The sequence below is a fragment of the Aplidium turbinatum genome, chromosome 2 (genome assembly GCF_918807975.1).
Source record: "Aplidium turbinatum chromosome 2, kaAplTurb1.1, whole genome shotgun sequence".
Lineage (NCBI taxonomy): Eukaryota > Metazoa > Chordata > Ascidiacea > Aplousobranchia > Polyclinidae > Aplidium > Aplidium turbinatum.
Window position 1 is genome coordinate 22,836,319 of NC_137473.1, and position 23,619 is coordinate 22,859,937.

The 23,619-nt window shown below is 37.4% G+C and overlaps 1 protein-coding gene and 1 pseudogene across 1 annotated transcript; one reads left to right on the top strand and one right to left on the bottom strand.

Moving 5' to 3' along the window:
* The first annotated feature begins 840 nt into the window (after positions 1-840).
* Positions 841-23,170, top strand: LOC145786307 (signal recognition particle subunit SRP54-like). The gene is made up of 12 exons (XM_082597949.1): positions 841-1,040; positions 2,306-2,482; positions 2,978-3,082; positions 3,965-4,085; positions 5,963-6,117; positions 7,418-7,493; positions 7,860-8,033; positions 12,642-12,802; positions 13,112-13,217; positions 18,968-19,098; positions 19,687-19,822; positions 21,851-23,170. The coding sequence occupies exons 1-12, from the start codon at positions 963-965 to the stop codon at positions 21,922-21,924; spliced, it is 1,494 nt and encodes a 497-aa protein (XP_082454075.1). The 5' UTR covers positions 841-962; the 3' UTR covers positions 21,925-23,170.
* Positions 16,911-17,572, bottom strand: LOC145765655 (uncharacterized; annotated as a pseudogene).
* Positions 23,171-23,619: the final 449 nt, after the last annotated feature.

Sequence of the window (23,619 nt, forward strand, 5' to 3'; positions counted from 1 at the left end):
ATCTGGCTGCAACCTGTGTTCAGGATGCATAGCAAATGTCTTGTGGAGATGTGCTAATATCAAGAGTAGTAGAGCGTTGTCTCGCACCTCATCTCCACACGCGCATTAACAAAACAACATTTTATCTTTCTGTTCAATATAAGATTTTGTGTAAAAAGCATTGCCCTACCTGCCAAGCTGATACAATCTGTAGACTTTACTAGTAATAGCACCTAAATGAACGGGCGCCACAGTGCTCCGCACCTAAATATCCAGACGCTACAGTGTGCGCGCCTATCTGACGGCGCCTAACTGTCTGCGCTTAAAATACGTGGACCCTAGATTATACACTCACTTAAACACTCCTTATTCACTCATACAACCTTATTCAAATAGAATGATTGACAGTAATAATTTTGATTGACAGCCATGGTGAAGTTTTCGATAGTTGTTGAAGTGTTGTTGCCAGGTAATTATTCAATCCACTAGGAGCTGCTGAATGAAGAGCAGTTCTGAAATGCGTTGCTCAAACGCACACCATTAGAGCCGAACCAGAGCTGCTTGATCTTGAGTCAAGCGCTCAACCGCTGACCTAACGGGGCGGACATCAAACTTAATTATCAGGCTAACTGAAATAATTAACACCTTATTTAAGCTTATCCTACAGGGAGTTCAGTTTATTGTTTTGTTGGCGATAAACAAACAAGAAGTACATACAAATTGAGTGTTTATAAGCACAACTGGATGGCAACGGAAGACCTGTAAGGTCATGAATGTCAGCTGACTGCTGAAGATGTGTAGTTGATCTATCTACCTATTTTGTTTAAATGTGAAAATTGTCTAATATGTGTAGATTTGATTCTAATAGTGTTTATTAAGTGTTTCTGTCATTCTTGTAGAATTTGACTTGTTGTTCCATAGTTTTCAAGTGCCATTCAATAATACAGGACTTGTCAACTTCTTGGTTTTGTTGAACTAGCATCATGGTGTTAGCAGATCTTGGAAGAAAAATCAATAATGCTTTGCGGTCATTGACTAATGCCACCATAATCAATGAAGAGGTAAGAAAGTCTACAAAATCATAATTTGAACTAAACAACTTGTTTTGTTTTAGTTGTAATAAAATTTTGCATAGTTGTTTGATTTTATGAAGATAGAAAAAAGATTAGATTGGACACAGCAACAGCTGCATTAAATTCAAAAGCATGTTCTATTCTATGAGGCAATGGGATACTGAGTGATATGAGACACCTTCTCTAGGTTTAGTAGACAACGCAGCAAGTTAAATGGTTGCGAAATATGTGACAGAGAATTTGCTGCTGCTTCAAATACTTCTTCAGTGAGACATGATGAACCTTAGAAATGGCTAACAAACTTTTTTTTAACCCAAGTGTGTTGCTTTCAGTAAATACCGGTAGCTGTTTTCCAAAAGTGCCAACATTATATATCAAAGCACTCGTATCTGATCATTTAAATTTCCTATAATTGCTTGGCATGAGTGACTTAAAGTTTTCAACCGAATAAAAATAATGTACATAATGCTTGATAAGCTTCTTGCACTTGTCTATATTATTTGCAAAACATCAAATGCAGTTCAAGTAGGGGTGTTCACCTGGAGGTTTATGCATCCTTTAGGGTCCACTGTTTAGCGGGGAGTCCATAGGGTACAGTATTACTATCAAGTGATCCAGAAGCAGATGTGCTGCAAGATTTTGTGGTGGAAGAAGGATCCAAGAGGACAATGAGGAAAAGCGTCCTCCCTAAAAAAGCTCAAATTTTTTCAACAGCCAGAATGCCAGATATTGTGCCACACCCTTATCAGCACTGTCAGATTCATTCAAAATAAGCTTTGTGTCCTACAAAATTGCCATTTTTGCCAAAAAATGACAAAAAGTGTATAGTTTGTGCTCCTTTGCAGCCACTAAACTTGAATGCTGGATCCTCTTTTGTTTCTACATCAGTGTAAAATTTAAGGTTTTTCTTCCTTCCTTGGTCAGCTGCGTAGCCGAGTGGTGAGAACGTCTGTGCGACGTTCAAAAGGACGTGGGTTCGACACCGCTCCAGAGCACGTGGCTGTGTCTCGGCAAAGACACTTAATGACAAGCCAAAATAAGGGGAGCAGCTGACTTAAAGACTATATGTCACTTCGCTGCTTCCTGTCATCTGTTGTATCGCATTTGTGATCGCAGTGTACTGTATGTTATTGCCATGGGCTCAAATAAAAACACGATTATTATTATTATTATTCACATTGTGAGGTTGTATGGGCCTGGGGAGTCAGGGAATGAAACTTTTTGTTGTGACCAATTATGTTTTTGATTTGTAGGTTCTTCAGGCAATGCTGAGTGAGATATGTCGAGCTTTGTTAGAAGCCGATGTCAATATTCGTCTGGTGAAGAAACTTCGAGAAAACGTTCGAAGTGCTATCGACTTCGAAGAAATGGCTTCTGGCTTGAATAAGCGTAAAATGATCCAGTCTGCTGTTTTTCGAGAACTTGTAAAGGTTTGCTCTTTTCAACACACTTATACATTTTAGAGCTGTATCATGTTTATATAATTACCCTGAATGGATTACTGGTAAGTTTGTGTTGCTGGTTTGCCCTTTTCATATGATTCAATGAACAACAAACACAGCTTGTTTTTGTCAAACTTTTCACCCGATGCAGGGGTCGAAATACATGGCTGGTGACCTCGCAAGCCATATGTGGCTCACTCTAAACCCCTTCTTTTGATGAGTCCCAAGCAGGAATTAAGTTTTGTACCATTTTTAGAAAGGTTTTGGTATCACCAGATGTGGAATCAAACCCTCATCTATCAAATTATCTTGGCCTTTTGTTGATTTGTTATATCTTTTCTTTGTAGTACGTTTCTTATTTGAGTGAGAAACAAGAGAAACATGCAACTTATGATACACTTTTGGCCTTGCAAAGAATTTGTCAGTTGTTTTTAGAGATGCAAGCATTAAATTTGGCATTAATTAATCTTTTCAAAATTGCAGCTTGTTGATCCTGGCGTCAAAGCCTGGCAGCCTGTGAAAGGCCAACCTAACATCATCATGTTTGTTGGCCTACAGGGAAGTGGTAAGACGACAACTTGCACAAAGGTAATTGTCATACTTGCATTTTTTTGTAAATTAAATAAATTATTTGCGATTGTTATACATGTGAATTGATGGTGAGATGGTGCAGTGGATACTGGATAAGGTGTTGGCCTTCCAATAATGCAAACATGGTGCAACGCGTGACTACTAAGTTGACCAATGACATAGAGGATAGTTTCGAGAGGGGCAAGCTGCTGCTGCCGTATTAGTAGACTTAACAGCTGCTTATGACACAATGTGGCACCAGGGCCTAGTGCTTAAACTCCTGCAAAACATTTCCCACAAACAGCTTGTTTGCTTTCTTGCTTAGATTATAGCAAATCGCACATTTGTGCGGAAACCCTTTTTCATTCACAAAATAAAAAACAGATAATGTGACAACACATAATCACAATTTTACAATCAAACCACAAAATGATAACAACTCAAACTTCTAGTTATATATGTGCATTGACTTTGAAGCGTTGTTGCTGCTAAAATAAAATGTTTTACGTCGATAGTTAGTCGTCTCTAATGTAATATTAAATCTTGAATAGATTTGTTCTTTTCTGAACACAGAGCTCATAAATTCCAGTTAAAAAAATTGAATCCAATCATTTATTGTACTCTTTGAGGAGCTACGATTTTCACAATCTTGCATTAGTCCATGATGGTCTTAAAATTGATATTTAATTACAAGGTATTTTCCACAAAATTATATGCTAGCGAAATATAAGAGTTGCAAGATTTAGAATTATTTTTTTAATAGACCCACCAAGAAGTATTTATAGACCCTTGCCTTACAAACACTTGTTGAAGGGCTGATCCAAAAGCAAAGCGAGAAATTCTAACACATTCTAAATATTAAAACATTAAATACGACGCTGTGTTTATGTGTTCTTTCAGCTGGCTTACTATTACCAACGTAAGAACTGGAAGACGTGCCTTGTGTGCGCTGACACGTTCCGGGCTGGTGCATTCGACCAATTAAAGCAGAACGCTATGAAGGCAAGGATTCCATTTTATGGTGAGAATCCATTTCTTTGTGAGAATAATTATTATTATCGTCGTCGCTAATCGAAGCTACCTTCTTTCTCTGTGTTAATTCACTTGCACTCTTCTTATGCTACTTCCAATTCGAAAAACGAAATATGTAACCATGATTTTGGAATCTGGAATGTTAGGACGTTAATGGATAATTCTAGCTCAGATAGGCCAGAAAGATGAACTGCTATTACTGCTCGTGAACTACAGCATTTCAGTTTGACATCGTGGCTCTTAGTGAAACATGGAAAGTGGAGAGGGTCAACTAAGAGAAGACTGTGGCAATTTCTTTTTGCTCTGGAAAGGTCCGATCTTGTACATCCGAGAATCCACGGCGTTAGTTTTGCGATTAGGAATTGTCCCCTTCCAAAATTGACAGACCAACCATTTGAAATAAATGCCCGTCTGCTAACACTCTGAATCCAACTGGCCAACAATCCCAACGTGCAACTGATATCAGTGCTTATGCCGCAACACTTGATGCAGAAGATGAAACAAAGAAACGTTCTATAGCCAACTTGATCATGTTATGTGACGTCTCACACAGTATGAGAAGACAAAGTTATTCTCCTCAGAGATTTGAATGCAAAAGAAGGGAGTGGGATAGGTCAAATGTAATGAAACCCTTCTTCTCACTAAGTGTGCGGAGCACAACCTGGTTATAACCAACGCTGTTTTGCCAAAGATATACAGATCATGAATTAATTTTCATCTTGAGAGTGTTTATGTCGCAATAACTAATTCTATCTTTTCTCACCGGGTTTTTCTTGTGTCTGTAGGAAAATGCCGCTATAATTACGTCTATCGATACATAAAACCGTTTCAAGCGGAAAATGCCGCTATAATCTAAAAATCAGCTGCGTCATGGCCTCTTTAGACTTGTCTTATCAAGGTGTAACCGTTTTCTCACTGGTGTTGGACAACATGGTGCAGACATATTTATGTTCGGGCTTGGCAGAAAGTGCTGCCTGTGAGTGTGGTGAAATGCAGGTCGCATCCCACATAATCAAGGATTGCCTGCCGTACATACCACTTCATGGTATGGAAGGCCTAGTCTCCAGGCAGTGGCTAACCAACGGGTACCTTGATATACTGTATAGTGACAACACAAGAGAATAAAAATACTTTAAAAAAGCTTCAAATCTGAAGTGGAATGATTTATGTCACATTATGCAACAACAGGCACCAGGGCCATACAAAAACGCCCTGTGGTTAGGACTTACCATATCCCTGAAATAAGTTATTGAATTCTTAAAAAAACATATATAATGTATTTCCAGTTTTAAGCAGGCTAGGAGGCATGCCTAAGTGTTGGCACACTTAAATCATTTTTTGATCTTCAGCTGCCATCTTTGTTGCACGAATTGGATTTCTATTATTGATATTTGTGACGTTTGTATTTTGCTAACAAAATCAATTAAACTGAGCAGAGTATTAAGAGAGGCATCTCTTATTTCCTTCGTTTGTTGTGTTGACCTAGAAGAATCTCTCCACTTTGCTTCAAGAAGCCTGAAAAGCAAAGAAAAATGGATTATGTAGCTTTGATAGAGATAATTCTTAAATACTATACACACATTTGATAGATGAATTAAAGTATTTTCCTGACGAGGGCAGAAAGTTTTGCCGAAAACGTTCGAATTTATGTAGTTATCTTTTCATTTTATGTATTGTTTTTGAATTATTCAATTCAATCCTATCAAGTTGCTATCAATCTGTCTACATTAAAAAAAATTAAAAAGGAAAAACATAGTGTCGACAGAAAATGTTTTTATGTTTCAAACTGAGGTGTTTTATGTTTATCAGACAATTGTGTTTGTTATGGCGTGGTTCGTTTAAAAGTAAACTGTGTGATACTTTTAGGAAGTTACACGGAAGCAGATCCGGTTGTGATTGCCAGTGATGGTGTCGATAAGTTTGTTGACGAAAATTTTGAGATTATCATTGTCGACACTAGTGGGCGTCACAAGCAGGAGGATTCACTGTTTGAAGAGATGTTGCAAGTCTACACAACTATTGTAAGTCTGTACTGTAGGGAACTTCCACTGTTTGACAGGATTGGCGGGTGATTAGTTTGTGGTACTTTTTTAAGAATTTCCTGATGAAATGAAATATTGTAGATTGGATAATGCATATCAGTTTTGTATGCGAAAATGGAGTGTAAGCGTTGTAGCAATCGCTTTTTAAATGTTGTATCAGTTTGGGAACAGGACATCCTGTCGCGGCCGACCTGTTGCAAGGACATCTCACCACTAGATCACTAGACTTTGAGAAATAAAGAATAAAAGCTCACCTCTGCTATTTATCGCACTGTCAACCCGTTTTGATTCCAACACTTCTGTAAATAACTGCAACGAACTGGTTTGTACATTTAATTGAATGTTTATGAAGAGTGGCTATTGCAACTGTGGACACCCGCAACGTTACGATGGTCTCACACTTGTTTCAAAAACAATAGGAAACTAAGATGAACTTTGTTTAATTTTCAAAAAACCTGACTGTAATTAGATTGCAGAATATACCGCAGTTTTATAGCAGCTACAAACCAGACAAAGATGAAGTGATACATTTTCCATTTTGTAATGAAAGACTGTAAACTTTGTCGTCCAAACAATTTTTGAGTTTTTGCAGAAAAACTGTGAAACAGAAGAAGCATCATCTCATCACTGTCACAAAATTGGGCTTTGCTAATAGAAACTATGTATTAAATAATTTCATAGTATTCCTTTTACTTTCAAGCTAGAAAATTGCATGATAATGTTCGGTACGGTAACATCAATTCAATGTAGCAAATGAGAACGTCGTCTGCCAGGTTTTGCATGCCTGGTATAGACTTACGGTTGCAACTTACGTTTGTTTTGTTTGTAAACCGTGCTTTAGAAACTTTTTATTTCTCATCATTTATGCGGTTTAGATTCTGAGGCGACTTATATTTTTTATCAATATTAAATGTTTTTCGCCAATAGTACAATATTAAAAACATCAACAATCAACCTGTATTGCGGTTATAAGTTTTAAGATTATTCTGTTGTTACTGTTTCCTAAAACAGATTAACAGATGTCCAAGGTTCGAGTCAAACAAGCCATAGGCAGTAGGCAATAGGCATGCTATGATAGTATGATAAGGAAGCGTTAATCGGATCAGTAAGGAATTCGCGTCTAGTGGTGCGATGTACCAGTTCCCTACCACTACCAGTTTCTATACAATGTAGTAAATGTGCCAATGCAATTTTGTTTTTTTTTACTATCATATCATATGAATCTACAAAAGAAAAGCGCCAGTATAGATGAAAGGTCACACTATTTGTCATTTTTTAGAACCCTCAAAACGTCATTTTCGTCATGGATGCTTCTATAGGACAGGCTTGTGAAAGTCAAGCTCTTGCTTTTAAAGGTAATCAAAATGTTGTCTTAATCACATGTTGTTTTTTAATAGTTGACTAAACTTTGTTCGCTTGGCCGGGCAACATTTGTCCGCTTACGTGCAATTTTCTCGTATATTCTTTTCAAACCATGAACGTCACAGATGCCTTCATCAATTGCATTTTCTTTTAAAAATTGAAATTTGACTTTATCGAAGTGTGATGGATCTGCGTATAATAGTGCACTATAATTTGGTCGCATACTATTGTGACAGGAACACTTGCGTGTTTTAAATTTTAATGTTTTCCAAGTCCATGGCTCCGAGTTAAAGTGACGTTCATTCCTCTTTTACGGTTTTGAGGCACCATTGCAGTCTATTAATTTTACGTTTCAACAGAGAAAGTCGATGTGGGTTCCGTTATAATCACGAAGCTGGATGGCCATGCAAAAGGCGGTGGCGCCCTCAGTGCCGTCGCTGCCACCCAGTCTCCTATAATCTTTATTGGCACTGGTGAACATATTGATGACTTCGAGATGTTCAAAACTCAGCCATTCATCAAGAAACTATTGAGTAAGTCAGCCAGGTTAATTTCGTTTAACTGACGGTTGTCATAAGCTTCGAATGACATCTGTGTTTCTAAACTAATGTGAAGAAAGTAGGTAAAGCATTGCATTGAGGAAAAACAAGCTATTTCAGTTTTCAAATTAGCGATCTGTCAACAGTGACGCTGATTGATTCTAACAAAAATGGCTATTCTTTTTTTGAAGTAATGTAGCTCAACGACAATAAGTAACAACCGTTGTTTCGGTTAAACACCACCAGAATGCCCTCCCCAGGAGTACACAACTTGCTTAAACCATCTTCAAACATTACTTCGATTTCGAACTGGTGCTGGTGATCGCAGTTCCACAATGGTAGAGCTTACAGACCCAATTACATGCTCCTGAGTTACTAAGTTCAAACCAATGGATCAGCTTCTTGTTTGCACCCAGATTACTACCAAACAAATGAGAAGCAACATAAGACCTTTCAGCTTAGCCTCAAATTATGTTGCAGAAAAATGTGTCGACTGGATTATAAATAAAATTCGGATGACTCAATCACAAACGATCTAGTTTTATCTCTTTCTGCGTCAGCTCGTCAGATAAAAGACAAGCAGAGGAATTAAACAATTTTTTTGTTAACATCGGGCCAAACATCGCAAAAACAATTAAACAATCAAAAGACCAGCATAATATAACTTCGTCTCCAGCCAGTGTCAAAAAGTCTCTTTTTCTTGATCCCGCAAGTCCAGATGAAATACATAACTTAATCTCTAATTTGAAAGACAAAAAGTCAACAAGGAAATCTGACTGTGAAACTAAATTTATAAAATATGCCAGTCCTGTAATCTCATTCTTCCAAAGTAAACTATTTAATTTGTGTGTCACTACTGGAGTGTTCCCTGATGCCTTAAAAATTGCTGAGGTTATTCCGGTTTATAAAAAAGGTGATCCTCACAAGTCAACAAACTATCGACTAATATCACTGCTATCTCCTTTTAGTAAAATATTTGAAAAACTTCTGCACACTAGAATTTACACATATCTAGAAAAATTCCACCTTTTAAGTGCTCAACAATTTGGGTTTCGTCAAAATTCATCCACCGCAATGGCAATAAGCACGCTGTATGACGATCTGTTAAACAATGTGAACCAAAATTTTTATACTTGTTGCATATTTCTTGACTTATCAAAGGCATTTGATACAATTGACCACAACATTGTGATAACTAAACTTCAAAACTGTTACGGAATACGTGGCACTGCTCTTGAACCAATGAAAAGTTATCTTACCAATCGATACCAATATACCAAATTGTCTAATTCTGCTTCAAGCATGCAAAAAATTCTTTGTGGAGTCCCTCAAGGTTCAACATTGTGACCTCTTCTCCTCCTAATGTATATTAACGATCTTCCTTTAATGTCTAAATTTTCTACCGTGCTTTTTGCGGACGACACATATCTAGCTTTACGTGGTGAAGACTTGGGTTCTTTACAAACAGAAACCAATTCCGAACTACATAAAATTGATGCTTGGCTACGAAGAAACAAAGTTTCCCTAAACTACTCTAAAACAAACTACATTATAATAAACAAAGTGCCAAAGCTAGTTTCAGGTTGTGTATAAACCAAGCAGTGATAGAAAGAGTGAAAACGGTTAAGTACCTGGGAATCCATGTCGATGAAAATCTAACCTGGTCGTCACACATTAAACATTTGTCGCTGCAGATGGCTCGATATTCTGGAATTTTTTATCGCCTTCGTAACTATGTATTAGAGGAAACATTGCTCATGTTATATTATAGTTTAGTATATAGTCGTTTTCAATACGGTATTACTATATGGGGTACTGCAAGTAAAACGCTAATCAAGGAAGTAGACGTCAGGCACAATAATATTATTCGCGCAATCACTAGAAGTACAAAATTCAGTCACGTCACTAACTGATACAAATTTTTAAATATATTACAACGAGAAGATATTTACAAACTCGAAATTGCCAAATTTATGCATAAAGTTTCCAATAATAATCTACCACCTGTATTGCAAGATCGTTTTATAAAACTTGATAATATTCACTCGCACAACACTTGACAACTAAATAAAATGAAGTATTTTCTTCCACAAATAAACAAATCTGTGGCACACAATCTTTTGGCACATCGGGGTACTAAATTGTGGAGTGAATTGGATGAATGTATAAAAAGCAAACACCTTGCTTTGTTTAAAAAACTTTAGAAAATTACTTTGTTAAATTCTTATTAAATATAATTATTTAGTTAAATTATTTTATCTACATGTAACCTCGTATTTGTGTTCTTTCCCGATATGATTCATTATTATGCTCATTGCTCATTGCTCATGTTTTCCTAGCTGGTCGATTCAATTTCCTTCAAAACCTCATATGTTTCATTTCGATTTCGAAGCTACTGTTCAATCATGCTGTTTATTAATTCAGCTAATGTAAAATTTGTAATATCTGACGCTGCAATGTACGATGCCTGATGTCAGGCAGCACCTTGACTGGTTAACCGCAAGGTTGTTCGGTGCTGCCAGACCTTTCTATTGCTATATTTTGATGTAATTCTGTTTCTTTTTCTCGACTCGTATTAGAAAGGCAAATAAACAAACATCTCTCTCTCCATTTCACTTTTAAATTATTTTATCTCCAATGTTTTTTTTTTCAATTGGAGGAACTAAACAACACTCGACTTCTATTTCTAAAGCTTGTAGGCTCACAAGATGGCATTCTTTTCACTTAATATTTCTCTTTTTTGTTTATATCATTGGTCTACATTTTTTATGCAGCTCGTAAAAGGAGATGTTCTTGGCTGAATTTGTGCTGCTTATTTGATACAAGAAGTCGCATTTTTACCAATATCTAGTTTGCTATCTTTAGCACTTAGGCTTAACAAATGTTTGAGAGCTAGAAGTAATTGTAAAATGAAAACTGAATAAAACAGTGCCGGCACTGAACCAATCTTGGCACCTGGTCTCCATCACTGCAATATCATAGAGGAAACCTCTATCTATGCTTATCACTCACAGTATTGGAGGCTTAGTAATCTATAAATAAGAAGATTTATTTTCATTCCCCGAGGCTCGGTGACTGAGTTATGAGTATGAGACCTTTTCCTTACTGTGCACTTGTGCAGCTTTATCTAAGTCGTTGCTCTAATATTTTGTGATTAACTGAAGTAGAAGATCTGTAGAAGGAAGTGTGTTTTGACAAATGTATGAGCGTTGCCAATGCCACTGAAAATAACAGGATAAATTGTGCTTCAGCAACCATTATACACGAACGATTGAAGCTGATCTTGCATTGTGCTTCCTTTGCATTTCTCTCGATTGATGTCTTTATTTTATTTGCTGTTCCACTAGAGCAGAGGTTTTCAATCTTCTTTGCACCGCGACCCATAAGCAATCAGCGTAGCCTCACGACCCCCCATAAAAATATTGAACAAAAGCATACTTCATGCAAAATTTAACCGAATTTGATTCACGACGACTTCCAGTTATGTCTCGTTTCGCTGTTCTAATGTAAACTTTTGAAACCAAAAACGTCTTTTCACGACGTTATTACGGATTTTTTACATTTCCTCCAATTATTTCAATTTTCCATCAAGCTTGGCTACATTGCAGGAGAATAAATAATGAAAATAAGCTACATTTTCGCATTTCACCATTTAAATTTATTGAAATCAGCTTCAGTGAGATGGTTGGTGCTGCATTTTTTCACAAGCTTGTCAATGCGTGGAACTGTTGCTGATAGAACTTTCAAACAAAATAGTCTACACACTGAAATTTTTTAATGCCATTGGAAACGATACTGACAAATCCACATTTGACATAGGATTCCAAATAACCTTGCTTTTTTGCCATAGAATGGTTACTGGTAAAATTTAGTATACACAAAGCAACGTACAAAAACTGGGTTAAAATTTTTTCTATTGTGAAAGCCTTTGCATCGTCTGAAAGCTTAAACAATAGCCTCAGGTCGAGGAATGATCGATTGCGAAAATACACAGTTTTTAATTTTTCTTGCAAAAAAGAATTGAAAACGATACACTGGATTTTCAGGCGTCTCGCGACTCACCGAAATACGGCTTGCGACCCCCAAGTTGAAAACCCCTGCACTAGAGTGTCAAAGTAAAATATGTTTGAAACTTACTCGGTACTCGGTAGCCACTTTAACATGAATAAATTCTGTCACCATCATCATTAAGTTCCTTCCTCGTCGAGGGCTGGAGATTTGTGAGATTTTTCTATTGCAGTTTTGTAATCAAGTCGTGACCGAAGGGATTTCAGCGATTGCGACAATGACAATATTTTGCATCGTCATCATCCAAACTCGGTTTTGTTCCCACTAGTGGGGGTGGCCGATTCTTTCCTTCCAGCGATTGCCTTCACTCTTATTCTCCATCTTGTTTTGTCCATCGCATCTTTTTCCTTCAGTTCGACGTTGTTTGCCTCATTCTTCACCTGTTCTTTTCATGTTCGTTTTGGACGTTCCCGTTTACCTTCAAAGTCAATGCCTTTCGAAGGAAACTTCCTATCTCCCTCCTTAGTACACAGGAATGGTAGTTTGAAATAATTATATCTGAGCTGTACTTTTGAAGATAGTAATTTTCCTCAGATATGGGAGACATTGAAGGGCTGATTGACAAAGTGAATGAACTGAAACTTGATGAAAACGAAGAGTTGCTCAACAAATTGAAGCACGGCGAGTTTACGTTGCGGGACATGTACGAGCAGTTTCAGAACATCATGAAGATGGGTCCTTTCAGTCAGATTATGGTAATTCAATATTAATTTGTTTTGTAAATTTGTTGATAAAGATTACGCTAGCTTATTTCTTGGAACACAAATTGACATTTTAGTTGATCACACAGTGTCATTCTTAGACTTTGCTACAACCGATTTGGGTTGCCCAATGCCCAAGGAGTGTGGACTTTGTTTTATTGGTGAGACAGTTGCTACATATTTGACCCTATTTGGCGTGCTTCTATCAAGTGTCTCAGGTGCGGTGTCCTTGGTTTGAAACAGATAGAAGGTGTGCTGGTGTGTTGTCATATAGCAATAATACAAACATGTCTCTTCCTGCAGAGCATGATACCTGGTTTCAACGATTTCATGACGAAAGGACATGAGAAGGACTCTACTGAGAGACTGAAAAAATTGATGACGATGATGGACAGCATGACCGACGAAGGTGATAGTCGTTATAATCACTCATTATGTCAAACCACGTTGGCGAGTGGCGTTCAGTTTTGCGCGATAGTCTCACCATCAAGATTTGGCTTCTACAAACGAAAATCCTTTTACTTTCATTTGTTTTCCTTCAACAAATGAATGTATGCGACTCGTCATGTCTTTGCTAGGGATCGCCACAATTGAGTTTTTTTTGTCGGTTCGGCACCAAGTCTGTTTCGATTTTACATTGTTAGATTATATGAAAATCTTGTTGACTTAGCGGCGCCCCCCACCGGCGGAGAATGGCACTCTCGTTCATTTTTCGCGTTTTGTTTTTCATTTGTTTTGTGTAAATCATGCGTTTAGTGGTTCTTGCAATAAGCTAGAAATTCCCTACTCGTATGCATAATGCAAGCTACATATTCTCGTTGTTACGCTTGGTGTATGCGGATTGATTTGCGGAGGCATGCAACTCAGCAATACCACTGCCAAACTGGCGCAAATACTAACAGCAACTTATTGGTGTCACTACTGTAGCCTACTACGTGAGTTGTCAGGATAACATAAGAAAATTCCAGTTGTTTAAAACTAAACTAGCAGTTACAAAAAAGTCCACACAATCATCCTCAGCTGTTCCCATTACTCAAATCAAATGACTTGTAGTACGCCTCAGCTAGATATAGAACATATATAAAGAACAGAGGTAGATATGAGCTTACAATTACCATAAATTCATCAGGAACTGGACTTGTTTGTTACATAATATCTGTTTACATTTGACTCGGTTACCTTTGTGGGTGACGACATGCAATTTTAAAACTGCAAGCGTAGCTGCCAATAAAACACTCAGTTGATGAAAATACTCAAAACCGATTTCAAGCCAAATTTCACAAAAACATAAAAGGTTTCATCGAAACGTCTTAGGCACAGCCGCTATAATTGCGTCCAAACAAAATTTACTTTAGCCTACTTCTATCACATTTCCGTCAAAATCCTCATGCTAGACATGCAGACTAAATTTTGCATACAGTGTTGCCAAGTGTTAAACGGTGTTTTCACACACATAGAAAAAGTTCCGCTATATAATTATTTTTATAATGTTGCCTTTTATTAGAACTTGCCGAAAGCGTTCGCCTATTTTTTGTTTTTATAATGTTAAATGTGGTGTTATTGCTTAGTTATGTCTGTTTATGGTTTATATTATTTAATGAAAAAACATTATTCAGTGCTATTGAATTTGATTGAAGCATGTAGTGCATGTCTTGCATTCACGGAGAATATGCCACTAGATGATGTCATATTTGGTGAAGATTTGATTGTCAGTAATGGCTCATGCATATGTCTTCTTCTTCTTGCGTTTGAGGCCGCCACAGATCACGTTGTTACATTGTCACAATCAATGTGCGAGGTCTCGCGACGGGCTGCTTTGTATCTTGACAGAACATGCTGTTTTCATTATGGAATTTTGAGCGATGTGTTATTATCGGTTATTGACCTGAAGTAACCTTTGATTGCAGGTCTCTATTATGTAATGTGTTTCCAGAGCATTCGGGACATTCTTTCAGAACAAATCTGGAATGTTCTGTTGTTTTTCACAATTGCCGAGTGACGTTTGTCATGACGTTATAAGGATGTTTATCAGTAGATCTGTGATTGCGAAATCTTTATTATGTAACGTGTTTTCTATAACCTTCTACGCCTACGTGACTATCTAGAAGCTTCTTTAAACCTGCTATAAATAGTGGTGTGAATTGATGGATTACACTGTGCTGCGTTTGAAATTTTTTTCTCAAAGGTCAAAGATGTTTTAAGTGTTTCTGAATCAATTTTTTGCGCTGAAGTCAAAAATGCAACCAGTTTTTTTCAATCAGGTCAAGTTTTTTTTTTATCACATATTTAATTATGCTAGCTTTGGTCATTATTGTGCAAAGAGAAACTAATTTCTGTGGTAGCTTAATTGGTCATGCATGTTGTCAATTTTCCCAAGATGGTATTTTTATTTGAATGCAAGGTTTTTGCAATGACAGCCATTTTAAATACTACAAAAAATATAATGACACAGTTGAAATAAAGGCACTTACAACTAACCAAGAAAGCTTCCTAACACATAATTTTGTTCAACGGCGATCAACCTAACAGTAGAAGTTAATATGTACACAATAGACACGTAAACACTTAACATCACAAATGTGTTTTAAATGCGAAATACTCGCCAACATCAATGTGTGCAATAAAAACGAAGTGTTCAAAATAGCTTAACACAGAAAGCGTTGTTCGGCACATGATGATATTCCGACGATAAATACAATAACATCATCATCATCATAATCCATCGTCGGTTTGTTCCCCACTAGTGGGGGTGGCCGATTGTTTTCGCGCAGCAATTGTTCTAATCCCTTCTCTCCATTTCACCCTGTCCCTTGCATCTTCCTCCTTCAGTCCGACTTTTTTAAATTCATCCTTCACTTGTTGTTTCCACGTTCTTCTTGGACGACCGCGTTTCCTCTTCCCATCCACCTTTAGATCTAGTGCCTTTCTAAGAAAACTTCCTTCCTCCCTCCTTATCACATGTCCATACCATCTTACTCCATTTGCCCTTGCCAGTTGGTCTATGGTCTCTCTCATCTCTAGCATATCCAACAATTCTTCAGTCCTTTTTTCCCTTCTCGTTTTCACCCCACACATTGCTCTCACCATTGACCTTTCCGTTCTTCTCAGGATTGCCAGTTCACTCTCTCTCAATACCCATGTCTCGCTACCATATAGCATTGCAGGCCGCACACAGCTCCGATATACTTTTCCTTTCATCCTTAGTGAAAATTTTCTGCCATACAACATTTCCCCACATTCCCTGAACTTTGCCCAGCCCAATCTTGCCCTTGTTGTCACCACTGCTTCACATCCACCACTTCCATTTATCCGATCACCCAGATAACAGAAGTCTGTCACTGTTTCGATGCCATGGCAGAACTCATCATCATGGCCTTCCACTTCATTTCTTCCTTTACTGCATTTCCCACAAACAAAACACTTCGCCAATCTTGTTGCGGCTCTCTTGACATTAGCACATCTTGCATGTACCCACTTTCCACATTCCTTGCATTGCATTGAATTTCTCATCACTCTCTTGCCACATATTCCACAGGGATCTACTTTGCTCTCAACAACTGTTCCTTCTGCTCCACTCACCATCACTTTTGTTTTTTCAAGATTCACCTTCATATAAATACATATATAATTTACAATATATATATAATTATATATATTATATATATAATATATTTAATAATATAATATATAATATTATTATATATATATATATAATTATATATATATATAATTATATATAATTTACAACAATATAAATACAATTACAAATGATTTATGCTGACAAAAATTGTCGCTTCAAAGTTCTTCTTCTATGTGTGGAATTGGAAAGATCTCTTTTTAAGCACCAACAGTAATCTGCAAGCATGTTTACGTCCCAGTATCCTTGGTACCTTTCTTCCATCTGGCGAAGGTCTTCGTGGAACCTCTCTCCATGTTCTTCGCTGTAGTCACCACAGTTGTCAGAAAAGTAATCCGAATGCGAACTCAGAAAGTGCATTTTCACAGACATCCGGGCTCCAAGGGTTGAAAGCTTTTAAGCAGCTCTTTAACCTGTGCTTCGTAATCAGGGCTTCAATGCTTTCTAATCAAGGCTTCTATGCTTCTATTCTTTGGTGAGATTTAAATCTCGTGTTAGGTCATTCAGCTCAAGCTGTGTAAGAGGCTTGGGTTGGCTTGTACTTTGCTCTGCATCCCATGTGCCTTGTTCACTTGCTTCGCTCTCTGCAGATGAAGAACACTCCATTTCACTTATTTTTCCAGGTGGTTCTGGAACAGGGATACCAGGGCCATGTGATGCTGGTTTCATGGCTGAAGGAACATCAGGGTACTACACATGTTGTTTGTTCTTCCGGTTTATTCCTGAAATGAAAAAGAACACTGTTACTCTTAAATCAAACAATAAATGAAAATGACTCCATACAGTACAAGTATCAGCATACCTTGTAAGATGGTCATGCGAAAATAACAATCAATGAGACAATGACATGGTCTTTTCCTTCTCTCCATACCATAAGAATACCAAAAGGAAAGGTTTTTATTTTCATTAGGCTCCATAATCTCAAGCTTTCAACGAATGCTCTACAACATATGTGCAGAGCAAATGCCTTGTCCTGATCGCTTTTAATTAGTTTTACTCCAAAATACTCATAATATGCTTTATTAACAAACTGCATAATTTTTGCTTGGCGACTATGCAGGGTGACCTTGCCACATTATATAACAGAACCTGTCTGCATCATTTTTGCACTTTCTCATTGTACTGTAAAAACAAAACTTATCATTATTACACAAACGTGTCAAATATACTGACGTGGTAAAGTATTGAGTGCACATAAGTCTTTACATAGCTAATTTCCAAATAAAATACAATAACTATCACCTTGACTGCACACTAACGCAGCCTGTAAAAACCAGTGCATATGTTTAACTTTTCAAGCATCGGGTGCATTCGTCATGTTCTTCTCATTGTGATGTCACTGAAGTTTCATCAAAACTTAATTCATTTGCTAAATCATTTTTATGACATCACAAATCTCAATCGCAAGACGCTGAAAGCAGCAGTTGTCGAAAATTTCAAATGCAATTTGCCAAAAAACTAGACCTGATGGAAGAAAATGGACAACAGTTTTGGATTCAGCATCAAAAAGTACACTAAGAACCGTCAATACTTTAGTAACCTTAAAATTAACGCAGCACAGTGTTATTATTATTACGAGTTGATGGGAGTTGTATTATGATGAGTTGATTATTATGATAAGTTGGTGATGAGAGATCATTGTTGTAGTAGTAGCAGTTGTTAATAGACGCAAGGATTATTGTTGATCGAGAGTTGAAGTATTGAATACGAGTAAAGCAAAGTTGATGCTAATATAATTTCTGATTGAAATTAGAATCGTATGAGAAGCTGTGAGTGGATCACGTTAGACTCGATCAAAAGCCGCAAGCGTTGGAATCTATTGCTGTTTACTGTTACTTTGATTAATTTCTGGAAGTGGTGAACCATTCGTTGGAGTCCTTCAAGCGTTTTCATATATATATCATTTCGCTAGTAGAACTATCCGTGAATTTAATTGACTGCTTTTCGGTTTAACCCATTAAACTACGTCATTGAACCTTTCCAAGTCTTTTTCCTGGTAAGAGATAGAAAGAAATCGTGACATACATCCAGGCGCAGCAGTCAATGGATTGTGTATTCATCGAGCGTTGTTAGGTCCACATGTCTATCTTGTGGTCGGTATACAGGACATTGATAGATAATGTGGTATGCAGTTTGAAAATCTGAGCCACACGCACAAGATGGTGAATCGGCGAGGCCCCACTGGAACATGTTGCTGCTAAAACGGCCCACTCCAGTCCGCAGGCGATTGAGCTTCACCCATTCCTTCCGGGGTAGTTCTGCTCCAGAAAAATTAGTGCCTATGTGATATGATCAGTGCTGAATGCGCCAATTTCTACACCTGGAATGCGACTTTTTCAAACCAAAGCTTTGAAGATATAAAAATCAAATTTGCACGAAATGAAAATAAAAATACAGCTCACCTCAGTGCCATCAGACGCATGTTCTTGCTCATGACGGGGATATTTGAAAAGTTAAAGCTTTAAAATCAGCCTATGTCTTTTCTTTTCCTTGTTTTCACTTGGTTGCTCTTGTTCCATCAGAATTGGATCACAAAGATGGAGCTAAGTTCTTCTCCCGCAACCCAAGCCGGGTGTCCCGCGTCGCTCGGGGTTCCGGGACCCTCCCCAAGGAAGTCAACGAGTTGTTGTCCCAGCACGGCAAGTTTGCTCAGGTGAGAGTCTTCTAATGGATTTTAGAAATATGATTCAGAAAATATTTAAGTGATTGGCTTATTTTAAATTAAAAAGAAAATAATATAATTCGAAAAGAAAAAAAAAAACATTTATAATCTTAAGTAGTTGGCTAGTTGCCGATACAAGTTGTCTGTTTGTTTGTTTGTTTATCTTTATCCTGCATTGCGGGAAAGCGGACTTGAGCGCTATGCATCGGTGTACGCCTTCCGACATACACCTGACCCACGCTGCAGCCGACGGCAATGTCTGTTTCCGGTTGTCTACTCTACTTATGACGTAAATTTGGTACTACCCATTACTCGAAATCGATCACTAGGTAGAGGCAATTATCGTAAAGTTTCTTGTCCAGAGAAACAACAGCAAGTGCGGGTGGCTGGAGTCGAACATGCAGGCTCTCGACTGCGAGCCCAACGCGCTAACCACTCGGCCACGGCTGCCGATCATTGTCATTCGCATTTGTCCTTCAAAATGTTTGTTCGCTTGCTTACGTTGCAAACAAAGTGTTTCATCATGAACTTATTACATTTTCTCTTGTGGCTTCATGGTATGATGCTAATAACTTCCAGATGGTGAAGAAGATGGGAGGAATGAAGGGATTGTTCAAGTCCGGTGGGATGGACAAGAATGTCAACCCTGCGCAGATGGCTCGTTTGAACGGGCAGATGGCGAAGCTGATGGACCCCAGAGTATTGCAACAGATGGGTAGGTCGAACACGCGGTTTCTCTGTCGACCATCTTCTCTGGTTAAGGATTGTTTCTAATGTTTTCTATAATCCTAAGGTTGACAAAAAGAAAACAAATTGCACACGCAAACAAAACATGTTAATTTGTTTCAACATGGCAGATCGAAACAAAATTATTTGGTTTTGCTTAAAATAATTTTGCTTCGCGTCACAATAAGTTTCTTAAAGAAGGAATTTTTTGGATACTTCGTATAGTGAGAGATGTAACTCGTTCGAAACAAAAACAAAGCACATAAATAAACACATAAGAAGTAATCGAAAATTTTAACCCGGAAAGTGCTAAATAATCTGAAGACCGTGTCTTTGAGCCATGTTCTTTGTATACAATTTTTTTCAAAATTTTTGACGAGAACGTGCCTCACTTTTTCCGCTTTGATTCCAACTAAATCCTCACTCGGAGTCAAAAGCATAACGGGAAAGCGCAACTTTTACTTTGATTGTTAGGTATGTTGAACAATAGGATTGCCATGTGTTTTTTAAATTCATGCACTAAAAACGACTCGTTACTCAAAAATAAACCAAAGCTTGCCTTTTAAAAGGGGTCTGCTACTATTCGGTGAGTCCGATTCGGTGAGAGCCCTATTCGGTGATTTTTTTGAATTTTTTTTTGAAAATTATCGGGTACCGTAGCCTAATTAAAACCCCTAACCCCAAAACCCCCTAACCCAAACCCCAAAACTCCCAAAAAAAACCCCAAACCCCAAAACCGCAAACCCCAACCCCCAAAAAAACCCAAAACCCCCCAAACCCCTAACTCCCAACCCCTATCCCCTAACCCTATAACGGCAATGATAATTAGGCTACGGCGCGCAATAATTTAAAAAAAAAACTTACCGAATAGGGCTCTCACCGAAAAAGGCTCTCACCGAATAGGGAACTCACCGAATCGGGCCATTCCGTTTAAAAGTGCTATAAAATACCATTGCATTATTGGGAATAAGAAATTGGAAATGAGACGAAATGAGATTCTCTAGAAATGGTTTCGGTTAATAAAACAATCGTTTCGAAAAGCCTCATAGGACTTATTACGAGAACACAAAAGGGCATCAAGAGCGTTACTTTTTTTAAAACGACTTTTATCATTATTATCAAAATACCATCTAATAATGGCTGACAGACTACCCTTGGATGTACTACGATTTAAATTTTTTTGCGGTTTGTGTCAGGAGTTTATTATGGATTCAAAATCTGCGCTTAGTTTTTACCTATTTCGACTACTTCAACCTTAAATTTGAGTCTTGAAGGTCCCTTGACTTTTAGGTGTGCTTAAATATCATGTTTTTAGAGAATTTTGTCAGGACTTTAAAAAATCGAGCAAAAATAATTTAACAGTTTCAGTTTATTTATTTTTTGTTTTGTTGGCGAAAAAGAAAGACACAAAATGCAAAAACACAATAAACACAAATAATTCGCACAACAAGGATGGCAGCGAAAGACCAAAAGGTCACCAAAGTCAGCTGCCACCCAAACATTTAAACAAAAGACCCAAAATTAAGAACATTAACACATACGGTATATAATATATAGCACAATACCAGCACTTTAATTTGTAAAAATTAACAATGGAATTAACAATACATTAACAATGGAATAACACAATGCAACATAAAAAAAACATTGTGTAGAGAAATAAGCGGATGATACGTTTCAGGAGTGATCATTGTACAAATTCTTTAATAAACATTTATATTTAAATTTAAAAACATTGTAAGACTTTTCTTTTATTTCTTTTGGTACTTGATTCCATAGTTTCACTCCATTAAAACATAGCATCTTCTTACCAGAGTTTGACGTTGTAGAAGGCAAATATAAATCATTTTTTTGGTTCTGACGGGTTTTATGAAGGTGAATTTCATTTACAAAAATAAAGCAGCCAGCAAAGGCCCGGGGCAGCAACAAGATTGCCGAGAGATGAGGTAGCAGAATTACTTAATGTGTTTTATTTCAACTCTGATGAATGTAAATTTACAAATTGTTTTTGTAACAGGCGGAATGAACGGCTTGCAGAATATGATGCGGCAGTTCCAGCAAGGTGGTGGACCAATGGGTGGCATGAAATAACAACTCCCTCTGTTCGAGTGTTCTCTTACCTCCACAGCGCCAAGGTTACATTGTCGCTGAGGCTGTCAAACAGCAAACCATATTTCTCAATGACATTGACGGCATTGGCACCAACGCTTGCTTGTACAAATATTGTAAAACAAAACCAGCCTGGTTGGAACGTGTGTTTATTGGGTTTTTGTGTGAAATTGAAAGGAGCGAGTAACTTCCTTTGGTTTCACGTTTGGTCGCTTTCTGCGTTGCAAATATATTTTTAAAGTGAGCTCCCGGAGCAATGTTCGGGAAATAGATGGGATTCTGTTTTTACTCTTCTAACATTATAAACCTTTAAAATTTTGCAAAAGTGCTTATATAAAGTTAAAACTCCCTTGGTTTCCAAACCTTCTTCCTTATCCAGTGAAGATCAACCACAGCATTGTGGTTTATAAGTTAAATTTTTGATTGTTCAAGAATTCTATAATACTGGCTAAACTGGAAGAAGTTTTATTACTGCCAAGAACTCGGAAAGGTCCTTTTATCTTAATACCTTTAGATAGGTCAATCTTTGACTCATGTTTCAACGTGTAAGATTCCAACTATGTATCAGTGGAAAGTAAAAGTGCTTTGTCTTCAGTTACTTAACTTTGCAATCTCACACTAAAATATCTAGATTTGAATTGGGCCCTGTTGTGAAGAGATGAAGTTGTGAATCATTATTGTTTACCAGAGTGTTGATGTCGCTAAATATGTGGAATATTTGTCCTGTGCAGAGATACGTTTTTCATTGTAAATTTTATTGTTATTGCTCTACAATTTGGTATCTCAAGGTTTGGCTTGGCAGAATCATACAATGGGATTTGTAATTTAGTTCTTTTTAGTTGATTATTAATGTTTGATTCAACGTTTGTGGATGCTGAATCAATATACAATTTGCTGGAAGCGGAAGAGCGAATGACACGTCACTCGACGTTTGAATGGTTGCCATGCTCACGTCGGGTATGCAATGAAAGTTGCATTAAACAAGTTAGTTTTTCCCACTTTTGAAGTAGCATTAAATCATTGACAACCTTGTCTGGCTTGTAGCAGGTTTATCGCGCTTACAGCCTTTCACCAACCAACTGTGCGATGACCAATATAAGTGTTGCAACTACGTCGCTCGTGCACAGATCACGGGGTATCCCATAACATGGTTTTGTATGGGTCAAGACAGCGGTGGTGTGTAAACTGGTGCAATGAGGATTTATCGGGAATAAATATTACAATTATTCATCCTTGTGTCAATCGCTGCGATGTTTGCTTTGTCAGGCAGGACAGTAGCGAATCTAGAAAAGTATTTTTGGGGGCACCAAACTTCCGAAAAAGCAAAATGTGTAATAAACAGTAGATAATGGAAAATTTCAGGTTTAAAAAAGAGAAGCGTGATTAGAGATGTGAGTCGTTTTTGCTCGTTTTTTTTTAAACAAAAAACTAATATTTTTTTGCCCAAACAATTTGTGTAAAATTGAAATGCGCGAACAAAATTTGCACTTTTGCTTCTGTGAAACATCTGCACTGAAATAATCAAGACATCGATAAGTTAACCTTTATCAGTCGACTAGACTGCAGATTGACCAATTATAATACTAAAAAAGTTTTTTGTGCAAAGAAATAAAATAGCCTAATCATGAAAAACCTTTATTTAATCATGCAAATCATTCACTATGACCAGGCCCGGAT